Source organism: Micropterus dolomieu, linkage group LG16 (assembly GCF_021292245.1).
Source record: "Micropterus dolomieu isolate WLL.071019.BEF.003 ecotype Adirondacks linkage group LG16, ASM2129224v1, whole genome shotgun sequence".
NCBI lineage: Eukaryota > Metazoa > Chordata > Actinopteri > Centrarchiformes > Centrarchidae > Micropterus > Micropterus dolomieu.
Genome location: NC_060165.1, coordinates 14,170,079 through 14,196,915, shown reverse-complemented (window position 1 = coordinate 14,196,915; position 26,837 = coordinate 14,170,079). Strand labels below are relative to the sequence as shown.

At 40.3% G+C, this 26,837-nt stretch overlaps 1 protein-coding gene and 1 long non-coding RNA gene across 9 annotated transcripts in view; one reads left to right on the top strand and one right to left on the bottom strand.

Moving 5' to 3' along the window:
- Nucleotides 1–6,820, bottom strand: part of LOC123984791 — an 85,930-nt gene extending 79,110 nt beyond the window's left edge. Inside the window, exon 1 of the long non-coding RNA XR_006828528.1 lies at nucleotides 6,732–6,820. This is a non-coding gene — a long non-coding RNA (uncharacterized LOC123984791). The remainder of the gene's footprint in view (nucleotides 1–6,731) is intronic.
- A 1,501-nt stretch (nucleotides 6,821–8,321) lies between these two features.
- nrf1 (nuclear respiratory factor 1) lies at nucleotides 8,322–26,033 on the top strand. Of its 8 annotated transcripts, none has more exons than XM_046072314.1 (13): nucleotides 8,322–8,462; nucleotides 10,390–10,489; nucleotides 10,702–10,846; nucleotides 11,420–11,534; nucleotides 11,707–11,833; nucleotides 12,260–12,400; nucleotides 15,600–15,758; nucleotides 16,103–16,315; nucleotides 16,442–16,540; nucleotides 17,065–17,100; nucleotides 17,475–17,632; nucleotides 19,846–19,967; nucleotides 24,871–26,033. In XM_046072314.1, the coding sequence occupies exons 2-13, from the start codon at nucleotides 10,433–10,435 to the stop codon at nucleotides 25,029–25,031; spliced, it is 1,533 nt and encodes a 510-aa protein (XP_045928270.1). In that variant the 5' UTR covers nucleotides 8,322–8,462; nucleotides 10,390–10,432; the 3' UTR covers nucleotides 25,032–26,033. The 8 variants fall into 8 exon arrangements, with proteins under 8 accessions (XP_045928270.1, XP_045928268.1, XP_045928266.1 ...); XM_046072312.1 differs by having other exon boundaries at nucleotides 10,390–10,501; XM_046072310.1 differs by having other exon boundaries at nucleotides 10,390–10,510.
- The last annotated feature ends 804 nt before the right edge of the window (nucleotides 26,034–26,837 follow it).

Genomic DNA, 26,837 nt, shown 5'->3' with positions numbered 1-26,837 from the left:
GGAAGAACAGGGGATAAAACAATCTCTAAATCACATCACAATAAAAACCTTTCTTAAAAATGATGATAGAATTATAAGGTTTGTATTTAATATGTTTTTGGTTGCTGGTTTACATAATCCAGCCAATTACGCTGCAGTTTGTACAATGCTGCCAATCTGGCAATGGTTTGCTGGCACACAGCTGCTGAAAAACACAAAGTGACATGACTGGTTTGGAAAAGAAAGAATGAACAACTAGCAGAACCGAAGAAATTTAACACAACAGTCACCCTGAACTCCCATTTTATTGGCACAAAAAGGTCAAACATCAATTATCCTGGAGTGGTTGAGTGATGACACTCATAGAAGGACAATCTGCAAAGTATGACCTCTGTAGTACAAACCAAAAAGAGAAAGACAACTAATCTGTTGTGCCATGAGGGAAAGCTAAAATCCCAGTGAGTATACACCATAGGAAATGACTGGTCCCTACACGTATTAATATGCCCTCAGTCAGTGTCCAACATGTTTGTATTAGTTGTTCCTCAGCAGCAAATAGGCCAGTTTTTAAATAAGAAATTTAAAAGGATTGACAAATATACCAAAGAAATGTTGTTTCAAGTGTATGGCTACACATCAGTAGGGATCAGCATATGTCAGCAAGTATCATTCATAATGAAGATAAAGGTGCTACAAAGTTTGAACCATCTCTGAAGGTTGCTGACAGGACCAGACAATTGCTGACGCTGGACTTTCAAACCTCCCATGGACCTGTGTGGGGTGGGCAGAGGGGCGCTCAGCAGCTTATTAAGCCAGGTTTAATGGCCTTCACCCTGGCCCACAACCCCAAAGAAGAGTCCTGGAGGAAGAAAGGTCAAAGTTCGTATAATATTAGAGAGCAAGAGGAACTCAGGTGTGGGATGCTTGGCATGGTTTCATCTTTGCATCGACTATAAAAACAGATGGAATTCTGTTAACCAAGACTTTCCCAAGTTTCTTCCCTTGAAAATGTGCTTAAGCTTGCATTCCAAGACAGCCAAGTCTGAAAGCACCACATTCAGTGACCTAAGCCCGCAGCTTGTTTTTAAAGACTTTTGCTTTTATATAAAGGCACAAGGACGTCGAGAGCAAGATGGGTGCCAGATTAAAACCCAGACCATGAGGTTGCGCAGCAGACACCCAAGGAGGACCGCAATTATATATTTTAGAAAAGAACACATTAATGTACTCCACTTAGCCTACATTACTGTCACTGAATGTGACATTCAATAAATGTGGCAGCATTTACATTTTAATAACAGCAAACTGTGAGACATTTTTCTGCATGCTGCTTTTATCATTGGAAATCTTTAGCAATTACTTTGTGCTGGTATCGACTTATTTATTCCTGCACACAGTATCAAGTAGGTTCCTAAAGCAGGATTTGGTCTATATAACTTCACATTTAATCTATAATATAAATTGTTTTCATAAAGGATTGGGATTCATAAAGCAACAAAACACACAAGTTTTGCCCTTCCTGATCATATTTCCATTGCTGACTTTCTGCTCCCTTCAGTATCTCCTTCTTTTCTTCTCCAACCATCTCTCTCCTCCACTTGCTTTACCCTCTCACCACAATTCTTCTATTCTCCCTCACTCTGCAATCACAGTCCCCACCATCTCCTTCTCTGCTCTTCAGAGGTGTTATGGACGGCTAGATCGGGAGAGTACAAGCAAAGCAATAACGCCTGTTGTGAAACGGCCATGGGATCAATGGTGGATTTAAGGAGGCAGAACACGTAGCCACAGCTGGTCAATTAGAGAAAGGACAGCACAAGCACAGACACACACATATACACACAGTTAAAGTGACTGGCCTTTAAAAAGAAAGCAACTTTTTGGCTCTCGTCAGCTCTTTTTCTCCAGCTTCAAATGGATCAGCATGAGGGAATCTTGGCTGAGATAATGTCATTGGGTGTTGGTAGTATAACACAAGAAACATTGTTGGTACTATAAACATAAGAAAGACTATTTTGATGGAAAATGTTAGAGCCACGTGCTGAATTGCATTGTGGCACATCTAGTGAGACATGACAATACAACCACTCTTTACTATGGACCACACACATGTTCATGGAGAATCGAACATGGCTTTATGACACTCTACAAACACCCAGCATGACAAAAGCAGTCCCTGTTAGTGCATTAGATTTGGGAAAAACACACAAAACTCATAAGAGTACCGAGTCAGAACTTAATGAAGCTCATTAAGCCAAAGAGAAAAACATTGTGCCATTAAGCATGACAGAGTGAATCACTGACATCAAAATAAGTACTTCTTCCAAGAGTTTAACCATGGGTTATTTGATTTAAAACAGGTGAATCTACCATGTTTTATATTACAGCTTGATAAGAATTCAGGTTATGGTGTTAGTGCACAGTTTGTAACTAATAGAATTTCATGCTGAGTATTTATTCTGTAAATGGAATTTCAACTAGGCTTACCAGCCTCCTGCAGCAGATGTGATGCCAGGCAACACGCATAGAGTCAGAGACAATAACTACCTATAATATGGCTAAAGACACAAACCTGAACCTGTTTTTCCAGTTAGAGGCTGACTGTTCCTGTCCTCCCTTTTCTTTGCTAACCACAAGCGTCTCTAGTTAGTCGGGGGTTCAACCACTACACATGTTATAATAACAATAATATTAAAACATCATCATGGTAATTTGACCATATCACTACCTGCAAGGTAACCCCTAGCTCAGCAAAGACAGGGCAGTGATGATAATCTTTCACATCTTCCCGCATACATTTTCTTTCTTGTTGCCAGTCCTTGCAAATTAAATGTCACCTTTCTTGAAAGTTAGTAGCTGCTTTTACAAGGTGTGTTGCTCACTTTAGCCTAGCAACACAAGTTCACAATTTCTGCTTTGCTCATGGTGTTTAATCTTGCAGTAAAAAACTGAGCTTGCAAGATGTACAGCAGCCTGGTTTTTACGAGACCATACTCCCTCTTTTTAGCAGGTGTTAAACAAGCATCCGTGGCACAAGACAAGCCGAGGAGGGCCCAATTATCTTGGTCACAACAATCAGCATGTGTGAAGAGACATCCAAGTACACCTGCAATATTTCTTTTTACATCAAAGTATGCAGATTCATGACAGTGATATTCCCTTCCATGAGTCTTTACTGTCCTCCTTTGTGCATTTAATTTCCTTCTATTCTCCTCTCTCCTCGTCCTGGATGTCCACAATACCTTGTGCTGATGCTGAATATTGTAATAATGAATCTATATACAGGTTCACTACCTACACTACATTTCCAATTAGGCATGGGAACACATCGTGAAGGAGGAAAGAGACAGACACTTGATAGAGAGACTCACTCTGTCTTCCCTTTATCCTGTTTCTTGCCCTTTATTATCATCCTCTCTACACTCCTGTTTCTATTGACAACAGGCTGTGCTTGAGAATAAAGGCACAGCCTTGACTTGATTATCTGTAATGAAAACACTACTCTCAATCCTCTCTTCCCAACTCATATACAGCATCCTCATTCCCTTTTAAATTCTTGCATTTAATCTGTTTTAAACCATTGCATTCATCTTGTATTTACTCAAAAAAATACAACTGATATTGAAAGGACATATAGTACATTATAAGAAAAGATAGAGGGAGAGTGAGAGAGCAGATGCTTGGAGTGAGAATGAAACATGAAAAAACATGCGTCTTTCAGAAGGTAAACAGAAAACTCAAGTAAAAATACTGAATCAATACTAAGTGATTTGCTGGTTTCCATGTATGTTAGATACTTAAAATGTCCTCCATCTATTCACATTCCCTTTCAGTTGAATGGTAAGTTACAGAGAAATAACAGGAGAACTTCCAATCTACCATCCACTTAAATTGCAAAAACCAAATCAAATGCATTTATCACTGACAACATCACACATTGTGAGCCAGCCAATGACAGAAGAGATGTGAAGTTGTGTGATCACCTGGAAATGCTTGGCAGCGACAACAAAGTGGGTGATTGAGGTTCATTGCATTTATCGTATCAATGCGTTTACACCTTCTGACCTAAAATTTCTCACACTTTCGTTTAGCAATCCAACCACTGCTCCCATCCACCTAAGAAGCGCTTCTGGAGTTCTTCTAGAAATGTTCTTTGTAGGCTATATGACAATTTGAAAAGACCAACAAAAAACAAATGACGCAAATCCACACTGCAATATTACGTTGCTGATATTGATATCAGTGACAATATATATAAATAAATATAAATTAAATAAAAATAAATATTACATTAACAGTCTATGCTGAAGGAGGTGAGGTAATTAAGAAACATTTGATCACCAAGTTTCTGCAGACATTTGTTCACGCCTATCACAGCTAAGCAGATGGTGTATTGTTCAACTGCAAAAATATTTTACCTCTAGTACATAATCTTTAAGCAAATAATTGGAGTGACATTTTTTTTTCAAACTTCACCCTAAATACACAGTATTGATCAGGCACTAAAAGCTCCCTGTATCCCACTTTCAAGTAAAGTGATAAAAAAAAAATTACATAGTGAGTACAGCAAAGACAAAGAAAGTTGTGCTGTTGCTGCACTGTTGTTACTCTCAAACAATGTACAAAACCACAAAATATTTTGTACTTTGTACTTTCAAGGTTACACTAGATACATCATTTAATGTATTGATTTCTAACGTGAATAAAAGTATTTTCTTCAACTGAAAGTAAGTTCAAATGCAAAATACACCCCTAAATTTGATTTAATCCACGGAAAGATAACATGGCATAGATCTTGAATTAATTTTGCTCCGAGCTACTAGATGGAAGTAATCTCTGAATGATCTCAGAGTGAAATATGAATGAATATGTCATATCATTCAGTGGGCATGACTCTGCAGAGCAGCAATAAAGTTTTTACAGCAGTTTAATTTTTAATCAATGCATGGTACTGCAGTGCCCCCTGCCGATCAAGCAGAATATTTTACTCATTATACCCATACAGTCTGTGGTTATATCCTGAGTAGCCTACTCCTAGTATGTTCAAAAACCATGAAAAAGGAATGTACTTGATAATCAAGAAAATGTAACTCCTTGTCAGCCAGCAGTACAAAAACATGGCTGTACTCATGAGAAAGAAAACCAGTATGTATTGATGAAGCAGCCACACTGTCTTCTAGCAGGAAAATACTGTTTAAAAAGTGACTGAAGGTGATAAGAAAAATATAAAGGAGTTGTACTGGACTGAAAATTAACTGGAAACCCATGATACTTAAACTTAATGCTTTTGAAAGATTTGGAGCTTTAAAAATTCAGAAATCATGTAATGAGACATCTGTAAACTGTACACAGCATGTTCATGTTTGCCAACCCAGCTGGTTGACGCTGCTTCATACTAATGGGAAAAAAAGGCAAAAGAGCTAGCTTTGTGATCTCCCTCGCTGCTGACAAGTTAAATTTTCACTTGTGGTTTCCTGGAGTGAAGAAGTAACCACACACAAAACCAGAACTTCACTTTAGCGAACACAATGTATGCTGTCTAAGGGAAGACGAGTACTTTGCTGTATTTTGATATTTATGTTGATAAATCTTCTGAAACTATTGTCAAGTTTAAGGAGTAACATGTCAATAAAACAGTGGGGTTGGTAACATGGAGAAGTTATATAGAGTAGATAATAGGAAGACTAGAGATAATTTTCTTCCCCATCCGCACCACCTTCTACATCTCGTTGTTGTCTTGACCTCTCTCCAAGGCGAGTGACGGGCCATACAATTAACTTCAATTATCCTCACTTCCACCTCACCAATTACATCCATTATTGATTCCAGACCCCCAGGCTGTAAGCCTTATCTATACCAGACCACAGCCCCACGGAAGAGAAAGCAGAACAGAACCAAATAATAGGACCTTGGTTCATTAATACACTCCAGCTTCTCAGTTCATCTTTGTCACCTCATCATCTACTTGACAGAAACTGCTTCCCACTGTGGTGCCCTTGAGAAATAAATTAAACTAATGCAAATTCAGTACCTTTTAAGTAGCCACAGCTCGGCTAAGATGATCTATAGACCAGAAGTTAGTTACCAACACATTTTATACTTAAAGGGTCGCCAGAGTCACAAAGCCAAATGTAAAGGCAGGCAAACAATATATCCAATAGCTGGATTTTTGCCAAAACAACACAACAAATTCATATGAAACTCTCAACAGGGTTCTGTAAGCAACAGTGTTAAGTATACCCATCTGTCTAACCCAACTATCTGACCATAGTTTGTCCATTGTGTAGCATTAGCAGACATTGTGCAGATACATATGACGTCCTGTCTGCATATGTTGAAAGCAAAGACCGAGGCATTACAGTGGACAGTGTAGTATGAAGGTCAGTTACACAGTATGGAAGCTGTAAAATGTGGAGTCACACTCTGCGGCTCTCCTGCCAGATTTTTGAATATGATACTTGCTGACATTTAGTGAGACACAAACATAAGCTCCTGTCACCATACACAAATGTAAAACATCCATCATCTTGAATACACGCCAGGGCACCTGCGGAGAGCTGCATCTATGATGCCTTGTTGCCATCTCCTGTTACAACAAACTTTGAAGGCAGAGTTCCAAGTACAATTTGTAATGCAACGCTGCCCTCTTGAGGTGTGTGCTGCAAATTGTGTAGTATTCAAACTAAAAGGTTTACATATACTACAGTAGGAATATAATACAAAGGAAAGGTATGAAATCACCATAAACTTACATTTCTATCCTTTCGGTCAGCTTTTTCATGGAATTTGTCACCTTGCAGCATCACTGAAAGTTGTCCATCATACCTTCTGTCCCTGATACATGTTTGGAGTACAAAATGGGTGAGGTTTTTAGCATTCAGGCAGTCCAGTAAACTTCAAATATACATTGCTTCCTTTACTGAAACAGAGACACACTAGGCTACCTTTAGATATTATGTATATTATGAGATTAAGAGATTTTGACTTCCAAATTTATTTGACATCCCTTTCACATTTAGTAGCATGGCCTATTTGTATCTCAAAAATGTTTGCAGATAAAATGAAGACAGTTTTGTCAACTTTCATTTTAGTTTTTGTAAGCATCATATTCACTCAGTTGCCAGTTTATTATGTAGGCCTACACTTAGCCTAGCTAAAACTATTGCAGTCTTAATACAACAGTCCTACCTTCCTGAAAGTTATACTGGTTAAAACTTTTAAAGGAGACGTCGATCAACTTTTTGATAATTCTGGAGGCTGCAATTTGGGGATCTGTTGAAATGTATTGTTTATACGGACAGGAGTTTCTATTATTTTGCCTACTCCGTTTCCACAAAAACTGAACATTATCATCTTCATGAAGTGAGGGTTTAATGCAGAACTGTTGTAAGTTATTAGACTGAATTAATGTAAACTAGGTGTACCTTAAAAAAAACACTGGCAACTGGGGATGTACATATTTACTACCCATTATATGTAAACCCCAGTCTTTACATTTTTTGTGTGAATGTTTTTGAACAAAAAAAATGTAAGCAGTTCACTAACTCTTGGAAAAATCAACATGTTCTTGTGTAAAACAGTACAGTGTACTTGGAGGACACAGGTGTTGATAATTGCAGTTGGAAAGCTTTGTTTTGGTCTAGCGTCAGTTGTTCTTCATTTGCAGTGAAATTTCCCAAATTAAAACATTAATCTTTTTTAAACACCAAGTAACTACCATCAACATTTTTTAAATGTTTGGCTTTGTCTTTGGAGCCCAGCGAAGACATGAATTTACCACAACTACGGTGTCCAGCAGCTTCGTTCAACGTGAGAGTCGGAAGAGGCGTGGTTTGCTATGTCTTATGCTATGTTCAAGAACCATCGGAAATATTATACACAATTTACGATGCATAAATGACCGATCTGGATTTTAAAAAGGCGAAAGTAGAAGGGGAAAATGTTTGACATCTACGTTTTTACTAAATGTGAAGTGTAGCAAATGGAAACATGCAAACAGAGTCTGCAAATGTTGTCAACGTTATTTTTTTTAGAATTTCCCTTTAAATGCATTATGTAAAACACGTAAAAAAAACGTCTTTGTGTATGAAATGTAACGTTATATCATATTTTTATGGTTTATATTTCCGATGTTGCTTTTATATTTCCTTTACTTTATGAATATTGTTGGTTTTGCAACAACTGCAAATACATTTCAGACAACTGTTTATCAGAAGAATCTACTCTTTTGATTAAACAAAATGGGAGGAAAAAACAAAAAAAATAACCACGAAGGGGAACTTCAAAATGCACATCTGAATGTGGCAATTGTGACGCTGTGAGATAGAAGCTCAGGAGGGGCACTTGAATGCATCACTAGTGCAGTTCAGTGTTGTGTGCGCTCTGTCCGCTATGTTTGCTGCTGGCTCCCCTCTGTCCTCCATTAGAGCTCGGCTCCATCCCCGCTGTACGGCGCAGGCCCGAAGTAGCGCAGCCGCTCTGAGGTTAGTGCCCTACCGCGCAATCTCCATTTATTTCAGCCCCGGCGCAGCCGCATCATCGAACCCGGCAGCGTTGGGGTGAAAGATGCAGATTGTTTAGATGTTGACTGGAGCAGAGTTATGATACATGTATGGATTTTTGTGGCGAAATCACGTTCTAGGCGCGTATCGACAAGAGAGTAGAATAGCTGTGGATGAGACACAGGCCGCTGGGCCTGTTGTAGCGCTCTGTTTTGTTTAATATTGCGCGGGTTTCATGCTAGCTGCTGCGCTACTAACGTTAAGGTTTACCTTCATTGCACACTGAATTATAATCTGTTCAGTGTCCAAACATCACGAAACTGCTTCTGTTCTCGATTAAAATTAATGTCCATTCAGATGACCGAAGCTGCACCGCCAAATGGTTAGCCAGCTAGCTTATTAGCCAAATGTAGGATATTGCTAGCTTATGTTAGCTCAGTTTGGCAGTCGTTGTCAACGGGAAAGTCGACAAACATTACAGCACTGTAACGCTTGAGCAATAACGCTGCCTGTTTAATAAATTGAACGTTACGTGTAGTTATGCTTATTGATAGGTACTGTGGAAATAAGCCTCATTGCAGGCCATGGATATGATTTAACGCCAATGTTATTGTCGAGTCGTGCACCGATTCATTTATCATCCCATTCATTGATCCTATCAGCAGCTACAGTCAATAGAGTTGGTACAGGGAATATTGGCAGCAAATAAACCTGTGTGGCTGCAGTTAATGGCTGCATTTTGACTAATGTTTCGTGAGTCTGATTCAAAGAAAAAACTAGCGTGTTTTAGACAGACCTGTCCAAATAAATATCCCTTATATCAGCTGCCCACCATGAATCAAGTGAGCAGGTTATCCCCATTAAACTGCCTCAATGGTTATTTTCACTCAAAAAGCTTTTCTACATTGACCATACATTGCTAGACTCATGGATTTTTAAGTGAACAAAAGTATACTGTATGTGTCAGAACCTTATTGTATGAGTGATTTTCGCCCCTATTGTAAGACTATGATATCACTTCACAGACAGATGCAATTCACAGATGAATATACAAACACTCTCACTGCCTCAAACTGACGGTGCATTTAGACTTTCTTAATTCCATTTTTTACATCAGAATAAGAAATTCCACCAGTCACTTGGATTTGAAACTGTATTGTGTTTAAAGAGTTCCAAGCAATATGTTGCTTATCTTACAAGTTTGTGAAAGAGCTATGATTAAACACCTAATAAATGGGAAAGTAAAACATTATTTTCATGCTTGATTACAGTGGTATTGGCAAATGAAACTCTATTGATACATTATGAAGCCCCCTAGAGGAATAGCAGCAGTAGTGCAGTCAGTGTACTCAGGTATATATATATATTATATTCACAATTTTGGGGCACTAGTAAGGAGAATGATAACTATTGTGCACTAATGTACCACCAGTACCTACAATGAAAATAAAGAATGATGTGACAGATGGCTATGATCACAGTTTTGTCTTTAATTGCTTGAGTTTGAATTTCATAACATTTCCATGAACTTGCATTTATGGTGCACTTCTATAAGCTTAAGGTACCACTTAAGCTTATAGTGCACCATAAATGCAGGCAGTATTTCTGATTAATGAATTTTTCACCATGATGTAGTTATTCTCTCAGGATAAAAAAGCACATCCCATTGCAATATAAATAATAGTTTATTTTGAGGACACCTTGTAGTACATTTTACATCAGTGTGTACATGCAATAATATGCATGTAGTTTGCTGTATTTCAAGGGTCAATACAGCAGGAATAACTTCTGTATAAGCTCCATGCTATTATAATGAATAGATGGGATTTACTCAGCCGCCATATAGGTGTAAAACAGTTCCTATCATTATCTTATGCTGCATCCCTACTTTGCATCTTTATCTCCTCAGTCATTGTACCGTGGATCCAGCTGTGTAGACCAGGTGGCTGATAATGGATGAGCACATCGTTCACCAGACAGAACACATGACCACCATCGAGGCCAGCGCCGTAAGCCAACAGGTCCAGCAGGTGCACTTAGAAGCATAATAGATAAACAGAGGAAAATAGGAAGGAAGATGTTTGAACCAGTTTCACTAGCTAGTTAGATTGTTAGACTAGAACAGAAACAGTAACACCTCAGTCAGTTAGTATAAGTACCATGCTATTTTGTTTAAAAAATGTAAACCCATTCTACTCTTTTGGATCTTTACTGTGTATAGGTTCATGTGGCCACCTTTACTGAAACATCGATGATGAGCGCTGAGGAAGACTCAACGTCCTCGCCAGATGATGATCCTTATGATGACACGGACATCCTCAACTCGGCTGGCACTGATGAGGTCACCGCCCACCTGGCTGCCGCAGGTTCGTCTAGCCCCTACCCAGTAGGGAGAAACGGAGCACTGGGTGGATCCTAGTTGGTGGGAGTGGGATTGATTTCAAATCATGTTTTCTGAACTACCTACTAATATTCTGTGAGGTTCTCTATCATTTTGGCTGTGTTGATGTTATTTATCATTTACACCGAGTTGGAGAAGTTGCGTCAGACTTTCTGGTGCAAAGAAGGTCATCTGCTCAAAACATACAAGGCCGTCTGTTGTTTGTATTTAGCGGATGTTCTAATCTCGCTCTGAAGAATTCTACTAATCCAGTAAAACATCCATAGCTGCCTGAATTCAGTGTAATGCTTTTTAATGAACACCAGATGGTGCCAGTGGAGTGCTTTGTGGCGGCTTTGCCTCTCTGTCAAGCCTGACCGTGCTTTTTTGTAGATCTAATAATAACCACCATGTATGCAGGACATTCGAGATAAAGCTGAAATCAGTGAGGAAAAAACAGCTTTCATAAACAATCTATTGAACGTTGTTCACTGTGATTACTAAACTCTACTTTTACTAACAGGCAAACTTGCTCGCTCTCTCTCTCTGTCTTTCTCAGGGCCAGTAGGCATGGCTGCTGCTGCTGCCGTGGCAACTGGTAAGAAAAGGAAGAGGCCTCATATCTTTGAATCCAACCCCTCCATCCGCAAGAGGCAGCAGACTCGCCTGCTCAGGTGAGTGTAAAACACCATAGGCCAACTTTCTCCAATACCTCACTACCATATATTTCCCCTCAACTGTTACAGCGACAAAAATGCCGCTTTCAGTACCTGAGCTCATTGTTGGTGTTGTATTTTATGGCTTTTTATTTGAAACAAGGGGGTAAAGGATGGTGTGTGTTTACAGGAAACTGCGAGCCACCCTGGATGAGTACACCACCAGAGTGGGCCAACAGGCCATAGTGCTGTGTATCTCTCCATCCAAACCCAACCCTGTGTTTAAGGTGTTTGGTGCTGCTCCTCTGGAGAATGTGGTGAGTGTTATAGTCAGCGGGTTTTATTTTCATTATCTATAATCTTTTGCTCTCACAGAAGACTTAGTGATGAGGTTCACATCTCTTTTATATTTCTAATAATCATTTTCTCTGTGTTTCAAAAGTAGTGATTTGAAGTCCATCGCAAATTACTAGAGCCCAAAGTGAGGTCTTCAAATAATAAAAAAATTCATAAAAGAAAAAATATATTCAATTTATAATGCTATGAAAAAGAGAAAGGCAAGGAAGTATTTGTGTTTGTGGCGATGTTTATCAATAATGAACTTGTTGATAATTAAACATGATCAAAAATTTTGTCTATTTATTTTCTGTTGATGTGACCAATAATTAGCCAAGTAATAATCAAGTAGTAATTCCAGCACTAAACTGAAACAACAACTGAAACACTGTCTTTCTATCCTCCAGGTCAGAAAGTATAAGAACATGATTTTGGAGGATCTGGAGAACGCTCTGGCTGAACATGCCCCTGCTGGCGGAGAGCTGGCCTCAGAGCTGCCCCCCCTCACCATTGATGGCATCCCTGTCTCTGTGGACAAGATGACCCAGGTCAGGCTCAGTACTCTCTCTCTGCTCATCTATTATGGTCCTAACCTCCCAAGCAAAATAACCATGTATATCCCGCACTAAACTTGTGTTATTTTGTAGAAATTGATAAATTCAGAAATGCCGTTTGGTGTTTTGAGACACAAACACAGTGCCGGCGTTCCCAGCAGAGGGCACCAGTTTGCAACAGATCAGAATCACAGTATGCCATTTAAGTCTGATGTGAGCAAGAGCTTAGCTAGCTTTATGTATCAAGGTCAAACACTCAATTTTAGTTTTCTCATGTCCATCAGTGTCACTTGATGAATTTAATTCATGGATATTTAACCAGTATTTATTTCCAAAATACTAAATAAATTTTTGTGGTAAAGAGTGGTCTCCTTATTGTAATTCAGGCATACAGGATGTCTGATGCCTATGTAGTGTCTATCTAAGGTAAGCCTCCTCCTTTTGCTAGACAGACTGTGGTACCAGTGAGCAGTGAGAGGGTGTGACTGCTCTTGGTAGGCCTTTCACTGCAACATTAGCACCATTGGCAGCCAGAGTCCTCTCTTCGCCCAAGGGAACCCAGCTTGTTTACTCTGCCATCCCAGTGCTGCTGACTCATTCTCTGGATCATCGTCAGAGTAAGCAGCATGGCCATGGCCCTCAGAGATGGTCCTGAACCCTGGGAGCACGGTAGCCAATCCCAGGGCCAGATGTGTCCTCAGAGGGCAGGTGTTAGTTGGTGCTTGTTTTTCTGGTGGTTGTAGGATGAGATTATCAGGAATAAGTAACCTGTTGCCTCACTCAGCTAGGCCAAGCTTGTTGGAAAGATGTGGTGGGGGGGAATTTTTAGAGGTATGTGTGTGCCGTGTGTTGGAGACAGGATGCTGTCCTGTACCTCGGGAGAAAGGTCAATCAACCTTGGAAATAGCAATATGAAATGAGAACTCTGCAATGAAAAGGAAATTCTTTCAGACTTAATGCTCCTGATCCATATCAGGTAGACCTTATTGTCTTCTATGCAGTCATCCACAGCAGGTTTTGAGCAGCTGAAGAAATCCCAAGTGAGGTTTAGTGACACAGGCAGAAGCCTCTGGCCCCGGAGCATCTGTAGCAGGTGATCCTGGGCCTAGCCTGAGCCCATAATTACCCCCTAGCCTTGTTAGGGCCAGGGACCCAGCAACATAGCCGCCTTCCTAAATGCTGATTGGACCATTTCTTGGAGGATTAGGATTGGGGGTGGGGGTGGTGGGTGCGAGGACAACATGCCACTTAACTCGCCAGCTACTGTAATTAGGCCATCTGGCCTAGCACGTATGCATCCACACATGGACCAGCCACAGGTGGAAATGCAAGCATCTTTTTGCTACTAAGTCCTTTTTTTCTGGGGCTAATCCAAGTTGTTCTGTCAGTATGCCAAGCATCGGCTGAAGTGAAGCCCCTTTACTTCAGCCACCGGATGTTTTTCCAAAGCTGGCGTGAAAAATTATTGACCATCCATTTTCTATCAAGATCTGTTGTGTCAAATCTCTGTGTGATGCACTGTATAGGTGGTTTGGGATGGGGGGGGTGGAGGGGGGATTTATTTCTCCCGGAACCAAATTTAGCCCGTGATGTCAAGGCAGGCAGGCGCTGCAGTGCCTCATTGTGCAATATAATCCCCCGGTGATGCTTGCATATTACCAGGACACTGAGGACATTGGCACTAAACCCCCCCCCCCCCCCCCCCCCCCCCCCCCGTCAGTGAGCTCAAGCGAACGCTTGTTTTGGAAGTGTTGATGCCATGGTGAGTGGATATGCGTGCCGCTCTCTGCTGCACATGAAGTATATATGCTGGTGGATGATCAGTGGCAAGCAAATCGGAGAGAGAGATTAGGGCCACCGCTCATTTCTCCTCCTTGCTTTGCAGCACAATGAAAACTTCTCATGGAACATCGCAGACAAAGCAATCATAATAGGAAAATAAGAACACAGGACTGAAACACAATAAAAAATACATTAGGTGAATGGTCAGCTCTCTTTGGGTTATCTGGCTTCATTAAACCTATATTCAGTTGCTAGTGTATTAGTAGGTACACCTAGCTCAAATTATTTACCATTTACCATTTATTTCAGTAAGGTTAGACTAAATATTACAAAAAATATTAATATAACACAATACAGTTCAACCACCACAAACTCCAGCCTACAGAAAGACCATGAAGTTGAATCAACACCTCACTCCAAGAGACAACTAAACATTATAACCTTCATGAAAATAGGATTTATTGGATTGTTGTTATATTATTATTTTTTAAGCTGATAAGTTACAAGAAACTGCAGCAGAAGTACTTTCAAAATAACTCACTCCGAATGTAAAACTGTAAAAACTGACATATCTTAGTCACAATTCTTTGAAAAACTAATTTTAAGAATCCACATCAAATATGTTAATTACGTATTTTTTCATGTATGACAAAAGATATTGGCCAGTATATTGTTCAAGGACTGCCAAATATTGGTAGTGACCTGAAAAATGCTGGTAGGTCAGCCTCTACAGATTAATTTCCTCTTTTACAATTAGTGAAAATAACAAGCCCTACCTTTGCGAGATAAAGAATGGACATGCTGTTTGAGTGCTGGCCTCTTAGTGCCAGAACACAACAATCAGTTCTAATGACTTGCTCTAAAGAAGATTGGCTCCCTTGTTTCATTGTGAATGGCACTCTCAAAAACAGTCAATCCACAGTAATGAAATAATAACTTGCATCTCTACACAAGTCTATAAAGTAGCACACATCATGCATAATCAAACTTAATCTAATGTTTTTGTTTGACATTGATTTTCTTTTTAACAATATTGACAAGCTTGTCCTTGTTAATACCTACGCTGAATGTCCTGGAGCCTTTGCTAGGACAGGTTCACTGCTCTACTGTGTTGGATCAACCCTGATGTTCCCATGGTGTCTGTCTGACACATCGGGGCTGGAGCCACAGCCATTGATTGGTCTGTTAATAAATATGATCGCGTTGTTCTCCTTTTAGAAAGCCTGTTTCTATTTGCAGGCCATGACCACCTCAGCACCCGGCAGCAGGTACCCCGATCAATAGGCGCCTCTTGCTGCCTGCTCAAGGGCGTGTGCGCTTATGTGTGTGTGTGAGAGAGAGACAGCTTCCCACTTTGGGGTTTTGGTGTCTGTATCTTCTCTTTACTCTCTGTATCTGTCTTCTGCTTCAGGCCCAGCTGCGAGCGTTCATCCCAGAGATGCTGAAGTACTCAACAGGCCGAGGGAAGCCTGGTTGGGGAAAGGAGAGCTGCAAGCCTGTGTGGTGGCCTGAGGACATCCCCTGGGCCAACGTCCGCAGTGACGTCCGCACAGAGGAGCAGAAACAGAGGGTGAGAGAAGTACTGGTGTAATGATGTCATACTTTAAAGATCTGCAGGAAAATAGTATTTTTCTGCAGATCTTTTTCCATTGTCCCTTCCTTCCAATGACATTTCTTCTTGTTAAGCCTCAATTTCAGCATTGTACAACTGGAGCAAGATATTCTATGTCCCTTTTTGTAAATTAGGTTCCAATGTTGCCCTAAACACAGTACTTGACTAGTACTAGTGACCTGGTATCTGAATACACAATTCTCTACATTTTTGCAAGGAAAGAAATGTAATCTGGAATTTGGCATTCAGTGTCAGTAGACCATCTGAAGATTTATTGTTAACTTGTATTTATGTTTCTTAAGGTGTCTTGGACGCAGGCGTTGCGGACCATCGTTAAGAACTGCTACAAGCAGCACGGTCGTGAGGATCTGTTGTATGCTTTTGAAGACCAACAGATAACAACTGCAACAACCACCCAGCACCATCTGACCGCACAGAATATCGCTCACCTTGTGCCCTCACAAACTGTGGTACAGACCATTAACAACCCTGACGGAACAGTCTCGCTCATCCAGGTACATTTTGTTGCTTTTTGATCACTGTGGTCTTGCACTTCTTCAAATTCACAATCGTATTCAGTAATTCATTCATTCTCTATCTGTTCCCTTTTTGTATTTTGTGACCGCACCTCTTTATCTCAGGTTGGCACGGGACATACAGTTGCCACCCTGGCAGATGCCTCAGAGCTGCCTGGTGTGACGGTGGCACAGGTCAACTACTCCACTGTGACTGATGGAGAGGTAACACCCACGTGCACACAGCACATACCTCTGGGTCACTATTTCATACTACAATATAAACACACATTCTGATAATTTACTGCATACACAGGCTCTAAAAATGAGTAATGTACAAGGATGTACACATTTCTGGCCTGACGATAGGACAATTAAAAAATGAATAAATTAGTAGAAATATTATTTTTATATATATATACACACACACACACATTACAAAACTGGACAACAGTGAACAATGGCAAGTAAATGGGAGGGCAGGATGATGCTGATTGGGGGGGAGAAAGAGTTGCACACTACTGAAGGGTCAGTTATAGTTTAATGGGGTAATGTCTATTAATGTTTGCGACAGAAGACATGGGCAGGAGAAAGAGGAGAATCAGCTTGCCAGTTACAGATGGAAGTAATTCCAGGTGTCTTAATAATAAATAAGCTGTCCTTTTATTGCTTTGAGTTTTTCCAGGGATGAATGTTCAGTGAGAAAGTTGAGCCAGTGTGTTATTGATATTTTTGTTCTATCTTTCCAGCTAAGAAGAATGACCTTTTTTGCAAGTGCTAAGGATGTGAGTAGAAAGGGTTTGTGTGTCAAAGATATTTGGATTGTGGGCAGATCTCATAGCAAAGCAGTGGAGGGGCTGTCAGGGATGCCTGACTGTAGTAATAAACTCAATATCAACCACTCGCATAAATTGATAGATTCAACAAGTCTTTCTGAGGAGTTGAGGAAAAGTGGCACTAATTATGAGTCACAGAAACAAAGAATATGAAGCAAATGTGTGTAAAGTGCACTTAATGGGAACTGTCCGTTCAGCACCACAAAATTAAAACACAAGCCAGAACACCAACAATCCAATAAAGTAATTTTCACACAGTCTTTATTGCCTGACTACTGATCCTCCATTTGCTTTCTGTATGAAATTATATTGTTTCTCTCCAGGTGGAGCAGAACTGGGCCACCCTGCAGGGCGGAGAGATGACAATCCAAACCACTCAGGCCTCAGAGGCCACGCAGGCAGTAGCATCTCTGGCTGAAGCCGCTGTAGCTGCCAGTCATGAGATGCAGCCCGGAGCCACCGTCACAATGGCTCTAAACAGGTGAGGATGGGAAACAGGTTGCAAGGTTTTGGGGGAATACGGCATTTTGATGTTATTTATGTGGCTTTGATTTTGTGGAGGGGTGAAGGTAACATGAGAAAGAAATGTTAAATTATAAAAGCCATACTTACATGAGGGGATTGTGTATCAGAAATTGAAAATGGTTATCTCCAGATCTATTGTTAGTAAACATTCCTAATTAAAAAGAGTTTTTATTATCTTTAGTTTGTTTTATTACAATCCTAGTGAATAGTATGTCACTATTTTAGGTGGACCCGTGTTTTATGTGGACAAAATGGCACAGCGTGACCTGAAGTGTAATTAACGGACTGTAAACTATCACGGTGCTTCTAACAGGAATGTATTTCTTAAATCTGTACTATGAATAAAGATGATTGAATTGGATGGTTGTGAATTGTATTACGGATTTAAGTTTTCCAGAGATCTCTAGTGCATCTTGCATGTTACCGCCTCACGCTTCAAAATGTGTAACAGAGAGTAAATGGCAGTTGGATGGATTGTTGGCGACAGAAAAGCAGGAGTAGTAGCATAAAGCGGTCACTTTAGAATTGTCACCACTGCTTTATATAAATATATATACTAACCCTAAACCTTTTGTATATTATATATTCCGTCCTGTGGTGTGTAGCTTTCACTGACACAATGCTCAAGGGTCTTCAGTTACTGGTGGTGGAGCCAGCAAACACAAACAGAAGAATCCATAATTACTCAGTGAGCTGCGTCTTATTGTAGTTCAGCATCAAATTAATTAGCCTGTAGCTTTTATAGAGGCAGTGTGCAAGGTGCACAACCAATAACAGCTCAGTACTATTTTATGCTTGATTGTTTAGGTGTGTGATTCAAGTCATAATAAATGTAGAAATAAAATCACACATAACATAACACAGCATTTACATTTAGAATTGTACTTGACACAGTACACTGACCTTTATAAGTAATAGGCTCTCTGCAGATTCTGGAAACACTCCTTCTTTTCAGCAACTCTAGTAGTAAAACACGTACAGGGGTTGTTGTTGGTCTAATGTTTTTCTGGAGGGAAATCAGCCACACAGTAATATTCAGATGGGATCTACAACAGGATCTTAAACCAGGTCCCATGGAGAGCCAAGTGTCTGCAGGATCTGATTACAGCGCAAGAGTACAGTGTGCTCATGCAAATTAGTTAGTAGTCTTTGGTTGCAGCGAAAACCTGTAGACCTTTTGACCAAACTCATCAGGCTGAGATGCTGACATGTTAGCTGGCTTTTCACTGCAGTAGTGTCAAGGCAATACTTTCAGATGTGTATGGGTATGTCCCATCGGGGCTTGTTACCTGCACCCACCTGAGCCCTCCTTCCTCTGCCCTCCCCTCCCCCTCCCCTGTTTACCTGTGCTGAGCTACTCGGGAACATTTTGTCTCTGCTTTACAGCTCCAGGGGGAGAATAGAGTTACTGTCTCTCGCGGTCTTTTCTGCTGTGTTGACATTGTGACCAAAAATTAGTAAAGCCCTCTCATTGCCGAGCTTTGACCATTTGATCTGCATTGATGTTGTTGATGTTGTGTTCATGGTGCAAAATGTTCCCCGCTAAACAGAAAAACTATAAAGTTCATAGCTAGTTTTCTCTTTGCTGTGATTGATTGCAAAATTCACTGTCTGTCACCAAGGCCCGATAAGAAGCATTAATACTAATGTCGCCAGAGTTAACTGCCATTGTATCACTGAACAACATACAGTTGGGCATCATCCACATACAACCACAGCAAGAATGCATCATTGCTGCTCACTGTCTCAGTCTGTACTCTCGCATCTTCTCCTCCCCCTTATCTGTCCGCCTGTAGTTCCATCTCAGATGTGATTATCAGCCAAGCTGTGAACAGTTCCATTAGTTCATAACGAAGCTGGTGTGGTAATAGGCTCGTGGTAATTCCACTGGATAGATCTGGTTAATAAAACTGCTTTGTTAGACCCACAGCACCTGGCCTTTAGGGAGATGTGACAGATTCTCCATGAGTCCAGACTAGAAAAGCCTCTTAGAGCTCATACACTCGTACCTCTGCACTCCATATCTCTCTAATAACCCTTGCCTTTGTGAGCAGTTCGTGTGTGTGTGCGCGCACTTTCCAGCTTTGTATTGTTGTGTGCACGCAAAAGTTTTATTTGCCTATTTTTTACATATTGTACACTATATCTGATGTGTTTGTGTGTTTGCAGCGAGGCAGCAGCCCATGCTGTTGCGACGTTGGCAGAGGCCACTCTACAAGGCGGAGGGCAGATTGTCTTGGCAGAGACAGCAGCTGCTGTTGGGGCTCTGGCAGGGGTTCAAGATGCCACAGGTATATATTCATCCATAATGTTGTCACATGACATAACAATAAACATGCATGCATTGAATTGACCTGACTCATCCAGGTTCCCAAAGATTACAATCAATGGACAGGGCCGTCGATGCATTCCCATCATGGTAGACATTATATTAAAATAGCTGGACCAAAAACTATGGAACTTTGTAACATTATGGCAATATGGGTTCAAACATGTATCACATTCATCCTCCATCTCTGGGATAACATAAATTTCAGACAGTCTTGAATTAGAAAAATGGAACCTTTTGTATAAACTTAAAATGAATGAGTACAAGACGAGCACAAGACGTTAGCTTCCAACAACTTTCTCCTATCGCTCCTCACCAATTTGAAGCCCCAGCTCTCCCTCCCAAGCAGCCCTTGTTTTAGCGTTGGACTGATCTAAAGAACCAGAATGCAATTATACATCTCTGAAAAAGTCCCCTGATTTTTAGGCAGTTGAAGACTCCAGTAATCTCCCAAAAAGAAATTACAAATACTATGATACAGATTTTTCTATTGTAGTTAATGGAAATACAAGAACGGAAAGCTGAAATCTTTTATCAAGAAATGTTTGGCATCACATCTTAACTAATTGGTACGTGTGTGTGTTCCCCAGCCAATGGCATTTCTAATTAGTCTTGGACTAAGTGTAAGCTTCCCTGCAGTAGCGCTGCGGTGAGACCTCTGAGCCCTACGCTCTAATCTACTCTGTGCTGATGTGACAGATGGTGTGATTTCATGTGTGTTTGTGTGTGTGTGTGTAGCAATACTCACTTCTTTTAATGATACGTTAGCTGCAGGACCGTATCGTCAACCTCCTAACATGCATACTGCATTCACTGCTGTGGCGTTCTGTGTGTGTGTGTGTGTGTGTGTGTCTCTGCTGGGATTGGACCAGTTTGTAATGACATCCTCACATTTTCAGCATATGTTCAGTCAATATCCTGAGGGTAGAACTTAGAGCTAGTGCTTGTCAATGATTAACAATGGGGGACACGCTGCTGATCTGATATATGTATATTACCGAGTCTGTTAATGTCAGTGGCCTATTGCACATTAATACAGATATACAAGTGAAACTAAACAGCAAATGATATTGAGTAATTTTTCTAGCCTGTCTTGGTCTTTATCATGATTCTTGGCTTTATTATTGTTAAGTTAGACTTAATGCCTTTGTAATTAGGTGTGTCAACTGCTGGGTCAATAGCATTTTGGTTGTTCAAGATGCAAGTTTGATTCAAGGGCTAATGTTTTTTTCTGTCTTGTTTTGATTTTGGAAAGCATGATTTGATGCATTATTCTTTATTTTAAAATATATGTATGTTGTTGTTATACTTTCATATTGATTATTGTTGAAGCCAAAACTATTACATTCTGTTTCTTTTTGCAGATTGATGCTTTGAAACGTAAACATCAAAGTCCATCTCTAGCAAATAGTATAACAAGAGGTTATCTTTTTCTTATTCGCCATTTCTTCTAATCATCCTACTACTCACACAAAGTACACTAGTACAGAGCAGGTCCCTCAGGGACCAATCCGCTCCATTATAACTCCATGGTCTAATCACGGGGCCAGCTGTCAGTTATATACATGCACACATACACACAACATATACTCTACATGTTACATGAATACAGACAAAGTACAAGTCTACATACAAAGGTTTGTATTTGTCCCTATGCTTTCTCTGTCACACCACACAGACACTTTTAACCTAAAGTAGCCTTCCAGTTGTAGGGCCGAGTTTATGCTGCTTAATTTATGTGGACAGACGTTTAAAATTGTTGTGTGAAACGGCACAGATTGTTGCAGGCAATGTTCGGAAACATCGTTTCTTTTGATTTCTTCTTGCATTCTTGAGGGAGAGCTTTGCTGTAACAGTATTTTATAGTTAAAGAGGTCATATTATGCTTTTGCCTTTTTCCCTCTCCTTTACTGAGTTATTCATCTTTTTTGTGCATGTAATAGGTTTGCAAAGTAAAAAAGCCCGAAGTCCACCCCAAAGGGAGTTCCCATCTCCCACAGAAAACTCTGCTATGAACTGCCTGAAAACGGCTCGTTTGTAGTCCAGCCGCTTCCCTTTCATCCCTGTGAAGACGCATGGATGAAAGCTAAATGCGCGTCGTAACGCTCGCAAAGCGGCTAGTCCGACACGCCCTCAATATCAACGATTGAAAAACACTGAGCTGCAGCACACACCTCCTGTCCCTTCCAAACACTAGCTACACTCCAGGCAATCAATGGACATGAAGTTGTTACAGAAATGTAGAGACAGAGCTCAGTTAAAACTTTATGGATGAAAAATACTTTCGTTACAAATTAATAACTCACCACTCTGAAACTCTTGCTCCAGCCCATGTTGCTAAGCTGGTAAGAGGAACATGTACAGCTGAACCAAAGCCTTGTTTACCGGCTTCTCATGACCCGCCCTACTCTGCTTCTGATGGTCTAGTAGTCCTTAACTAGGAACTGCACATGTGCAACTCCCATAGCTAAAACAAAGCTTTCAACATACAGAGTGAAAAGAGGAGCTGCAGCTATGTGCAAGATGACAAAAATATGGTGTTTTTTTTGAAAATGAAACCATGTAAACCTTTTCTGGTACAATCCCTAAATAGGATTTGGAACCTGAAAATGAGCATAATATGACCTCTTTAAAAGAAATGAAAAAAGGAGGAATGGCAGGAATTCGATTCCAAAATGGGTACCCCTTGGCTTTTTCCATTAGCTAAACAATTTTTGAAATTGGATTTCATAAAAGTAGTCATAGCAGAAAGCACATGCTAAACCATTGTGCATAATGCAAAAATATGTACAGTGTTCTAGAGTATATTTTCCCATTTGTATACTATTGTAAATTCAAGTTATTCAATTATAACATCTGCAGCATTGGTTGTTTGACATCTTGCTTCCTAAACCATAAGGAGTCATTTGGCTGCAATAGCTCACTTAAACAACTAATGGAGCTGCCAAAGCCAGTCCTTCTCCTGACTATTGACCTTAGCTAATCACTGTAGTGCTATACTGGAGTGGAAAGCACCGTTTGAAGTGCACCGGCCCAGACACTGCTGATTGGCATGTGTAGCGACCCTTCACTAACGCAGACACACACACACACACACACACTTATACATGCATGCAGCCACACCAGACACGGCCTTCAATGCCTAAGTAACCATGTTTGAATGACCGAGTGATGCACTTCACTCAGTAACTGTGCTGTGTCTGTACGTCACCGTGCCAGGCCAATACACCGTTCTGTAAGCCCTACTCTGTAATCACTGCCAGCACAATTACCTGCATCAGCAAAACCTAACCCTGTCACAAATCACTGGCGAGTGGGCTTAGCAAGGGCCCACATTTGAGGACCTACAATTACAAGCTAACCTGACAAATGGGGCCTGATTTTATTTTGGGAGGCTTTAAAGGTAGCATTCAAATATATTTGAATGCAGCCCTGTGTCATCTCAGTAATGTATTTGAAAGGATTCATGGGTAGTGTGCATTTGGTGAGTTTAATGTCCAGTGTCTCAGCTCACAGTAATGGGAGTGAGCATGAGCCACTGGCATCCCCTACACTGACCTTCTTGCCTGCCTGTGACACTGTGACAGCTTGCAGGGTGGAGCAGAAGCCCACGTGACTGCAGCAATAATCCCTGCAGACAGAGAGACACACGCATATATACACACACACACACACACACACAGCTGGGCACGGGGTAAGCTAGCTGAGAACCTTCAATCGGACCATTGTTCAGAAATGCCGTCTCTATAACATGGCTGCCTCCTGTCACAGACAACTACCTGGACTTGACTGCCTCTCAAGCACAGTGTGGAACATAAACTCTAGTGACAAGATTACCTCTGGCCAAGGACTGAACAAGCAGTACTTTTTAGCGTCAGGGATTATTTTCATTATCAATGAACATGTTGATTTACTTTTTTCCATCAGTTCAGTTCAACTTTGTCAGACTCGGGATACATTAGAAAAACATACAATATCATTACAGACACACAACACCTCCCAAAATACCAAAGCACAAATACAAAAAACGCAGAAAAAAAGGTTGATTTTTATAAAAGATAGACCAGTGCTTCCACAGAGGTGACTGGTATCGTACAACGCTATTACTAGGATTTGTCAGCAGCTTAATAATGCCGTTCTGAGAGCCATCTAGTCGACAGATAAATTTGTACATCAGATTTCTCAGTAGAGCCTGGAAAGTGTTGTCAATAAACAATTAATTTTTCAGTTTATAGAATGACAGAAAATAGTAAAGGATGGCCATTTGCCACTGCACAAGGTAATGTCATCACATTGCTTGTTTCATCCAAAACACAGCCCAAAAACGGATGTTACCATTTTTCACTGAATGATTAATTGATCGTCAAAATTCTTGTTGATACATTTTTGTCAGTCGACTTTTCTGAATGGTCAACCTGGAGGAACTGAACAACCAACTCCTGAATATTGGGAAAATAATATTACAATCTCACAGCTCGGGCTGTAGCCAAAGTTCATTTGCATTATCAAATAATCTGTTGATTATTTTCCTATTGTTTTTTCTATAAAAAGTTATGTGAGCCCAAGGAAATATTTTCAAATTGTTTGGTTTATTTGACAAATAGTCCAAAACTTAAAGATTTTATAGTGATATTAAAAAAAGACAAAAACAGCAATTCCTCACATTTGCCTGGTAAATGACCCATTAATTAATAGATTTCTGTCTGACTAATAGATTTTTTTTAATTAAATAATTATTTTAGCATTAATTACAGCTACTGGGATAAAATAGATGGGCACATGAAAAAATTATGTTGATCCTTGCTTGGCATTCAACCCTGGTGCTGTGTGTCTAAATCCAAAATATCTCTCCATCTTCTCCTCAGGTCTGGTCCAGATCCCAGTCAGCATGTACCAGACTGTAGTAACCAGCCTCGCCCAGGGCAACCGACCCGTCCAGGTAGCCATGGCACCTGTCGCCACACGCATAGATAACACTGTCACGCTGGACGGCCAGGCGGTGGAGGTTGTGACCCTGGAGCAATGACAATTACAACTCTGGAAGGAGTAGAAGGCACTGAATGGCCACCTTGGAGATTTGTTAATTCTACTGTTTTCCAAGACATCACGCTGTGTACAATGTCAAATATATTTTTAAATGTACATCTGCAGGGGAAGTAAAAGTGAGTTATCAATGCATTGTGTTTACTATGTAAAGATATTGCTTTTGTTGTTGTTATTTTTCTCCCATTTAGCGTCATGTTTTGTTGTTTGTTTTTTTTAGCTCTGTGATGTTGAGTATTTAGTATTTATTTCTTTACAATTAACCTTTACTTAACACAAAGATGAACCAAAAAGCCCGGGAGACCCAGAGTGTGTAACTATCACTGTCCTTGATTTTCATAATCATATGTGCTTGATTTGTTTTCGTTTTTAGGATACATTTACAATTCAGTGCCATAGTCAGAAATCACTCCTCTGTTTCCCATATCCTTGATCACTATTCTAAATTGCACCCTTTCCACTTCAATTCACCTGAAACTATGTTAGTGTATGGAAAGACACTCCCAGACTTTTCTCACATTAGATGACCATCACACCGTCTATCCGTGTGCTTTTCTTGTGCTGTTTTACGGTAGTCCACGCACATGCCAAGATTTGTGAAGACTCAGGATATACACGAAGGTGTTTTTTTTATTGCTGGACTGCTAAGCTGACTTCCTGAAGCAGCCATTTTGTCCATTTTGACCAAATCAATTTATTTACAGTGCATGGGCAGAAGCACCCCTTGGTATGTTTTCTTTCTTTTTACATGAACTCCTTTGTATGTCACTTAGGACTTGTGTACTGCATCACTTTGTATTTCACAGGAAGTTAGTCATACTTGGACAGGAGCTGCAGTATTTGTGATGCACATATCAAAAAAGCATTTCTTTAAATCTTTCAACAAAAAAAAGCGACATAATTCAATGCAGCTGTAATATCTGGTTCAACTCACCACTATTTAAAAAAATAAAGTTCAATAAAATGGCTGCTGTTCATACTTTGATTCTGTTTCACTCTTGATTATTAGACTGTTCATCCAAAAGCATAACCGTCAATGGATACATAAAAGTTGCATTAGTCAGTGTTTTTCATATTAACATTAAATCAAATGACGACGTGAGAAGGGCAGCTCTGCAGCTCTACATAGCATTTTAGCATCTTTTAGCTAATTGCTGTGGTTTGATAAATTGCGTGTTTACTGTATAGTTAAGTCCCACTGTACAAAAGCTGTCAAGCACCAAATGGTGACAAAGTGCACAAAATGTCTGGAGAAAGTCCTGAATACAACGGTTTCATACTACTTGACAAAATCCAAAACATTGAGACTGTAGTGTAGACTTGACACTTGACATGCACTTTGGGCATGTTTATTTCAATGACTTGGTACCCTTTCCAAACATACAGTAAATATGATAATACTGTTAAATCCACTTTTTATCTATTTATTGATCCAATATCATCAATCTGAGAGAATCAAATGATGTTGCAGAATTATGTTGAAGCTAATGTAGTGGTCAGCCCTAGGACTTAGCTATAAGCTAAATATCTTTGCTAACATGAACCCTTGACACAAACAACCACCACTGACGTGGACTTGTCTGTCTTGAATTGACTCCTCCCACCTCTTCCATTATAGCAAAAGAGATACGGGACGCTTTATGTTAGACCTTTTGGTGTTCACAACAATGTCTTCCTTTTTTGAGGAATGCCACATTTCTGAGCAGCATTTCGTCCCATAATGATATAGTTGCCACTGAACCACACTATCCTCTCCAGCACCCCCACCTTCCCCTGCCGTGACAGACAG

What these genes read in the sequence shown, in the direction of transcription:
- nrf1 (XM_046072310.1), top strand. Translation starts at nt 10,433, where the DNA reads ATGGATGAGCACATCGTTCACCAGACAGAACACATGACCACCATCGAG. An exon ending in CAGCAGACTCGCCTGCTCAG is followed by an intron (nt 11,535 to 11,706) that starts GTGAGTGTAAAA and finishes GTGTGTTTACAG; the next exon opens with GAAACTGCGAGCCACCCTGG. An exon ending in CTGTGGACAAGATGACCCAG is followed by an intron (nt 12,401 to 15,599) that starts GTCAGGCTCAGT and finishes CTTCTGCTTCAG; the next exon opens with GCCCAGCTGCGAGCGTTCAT.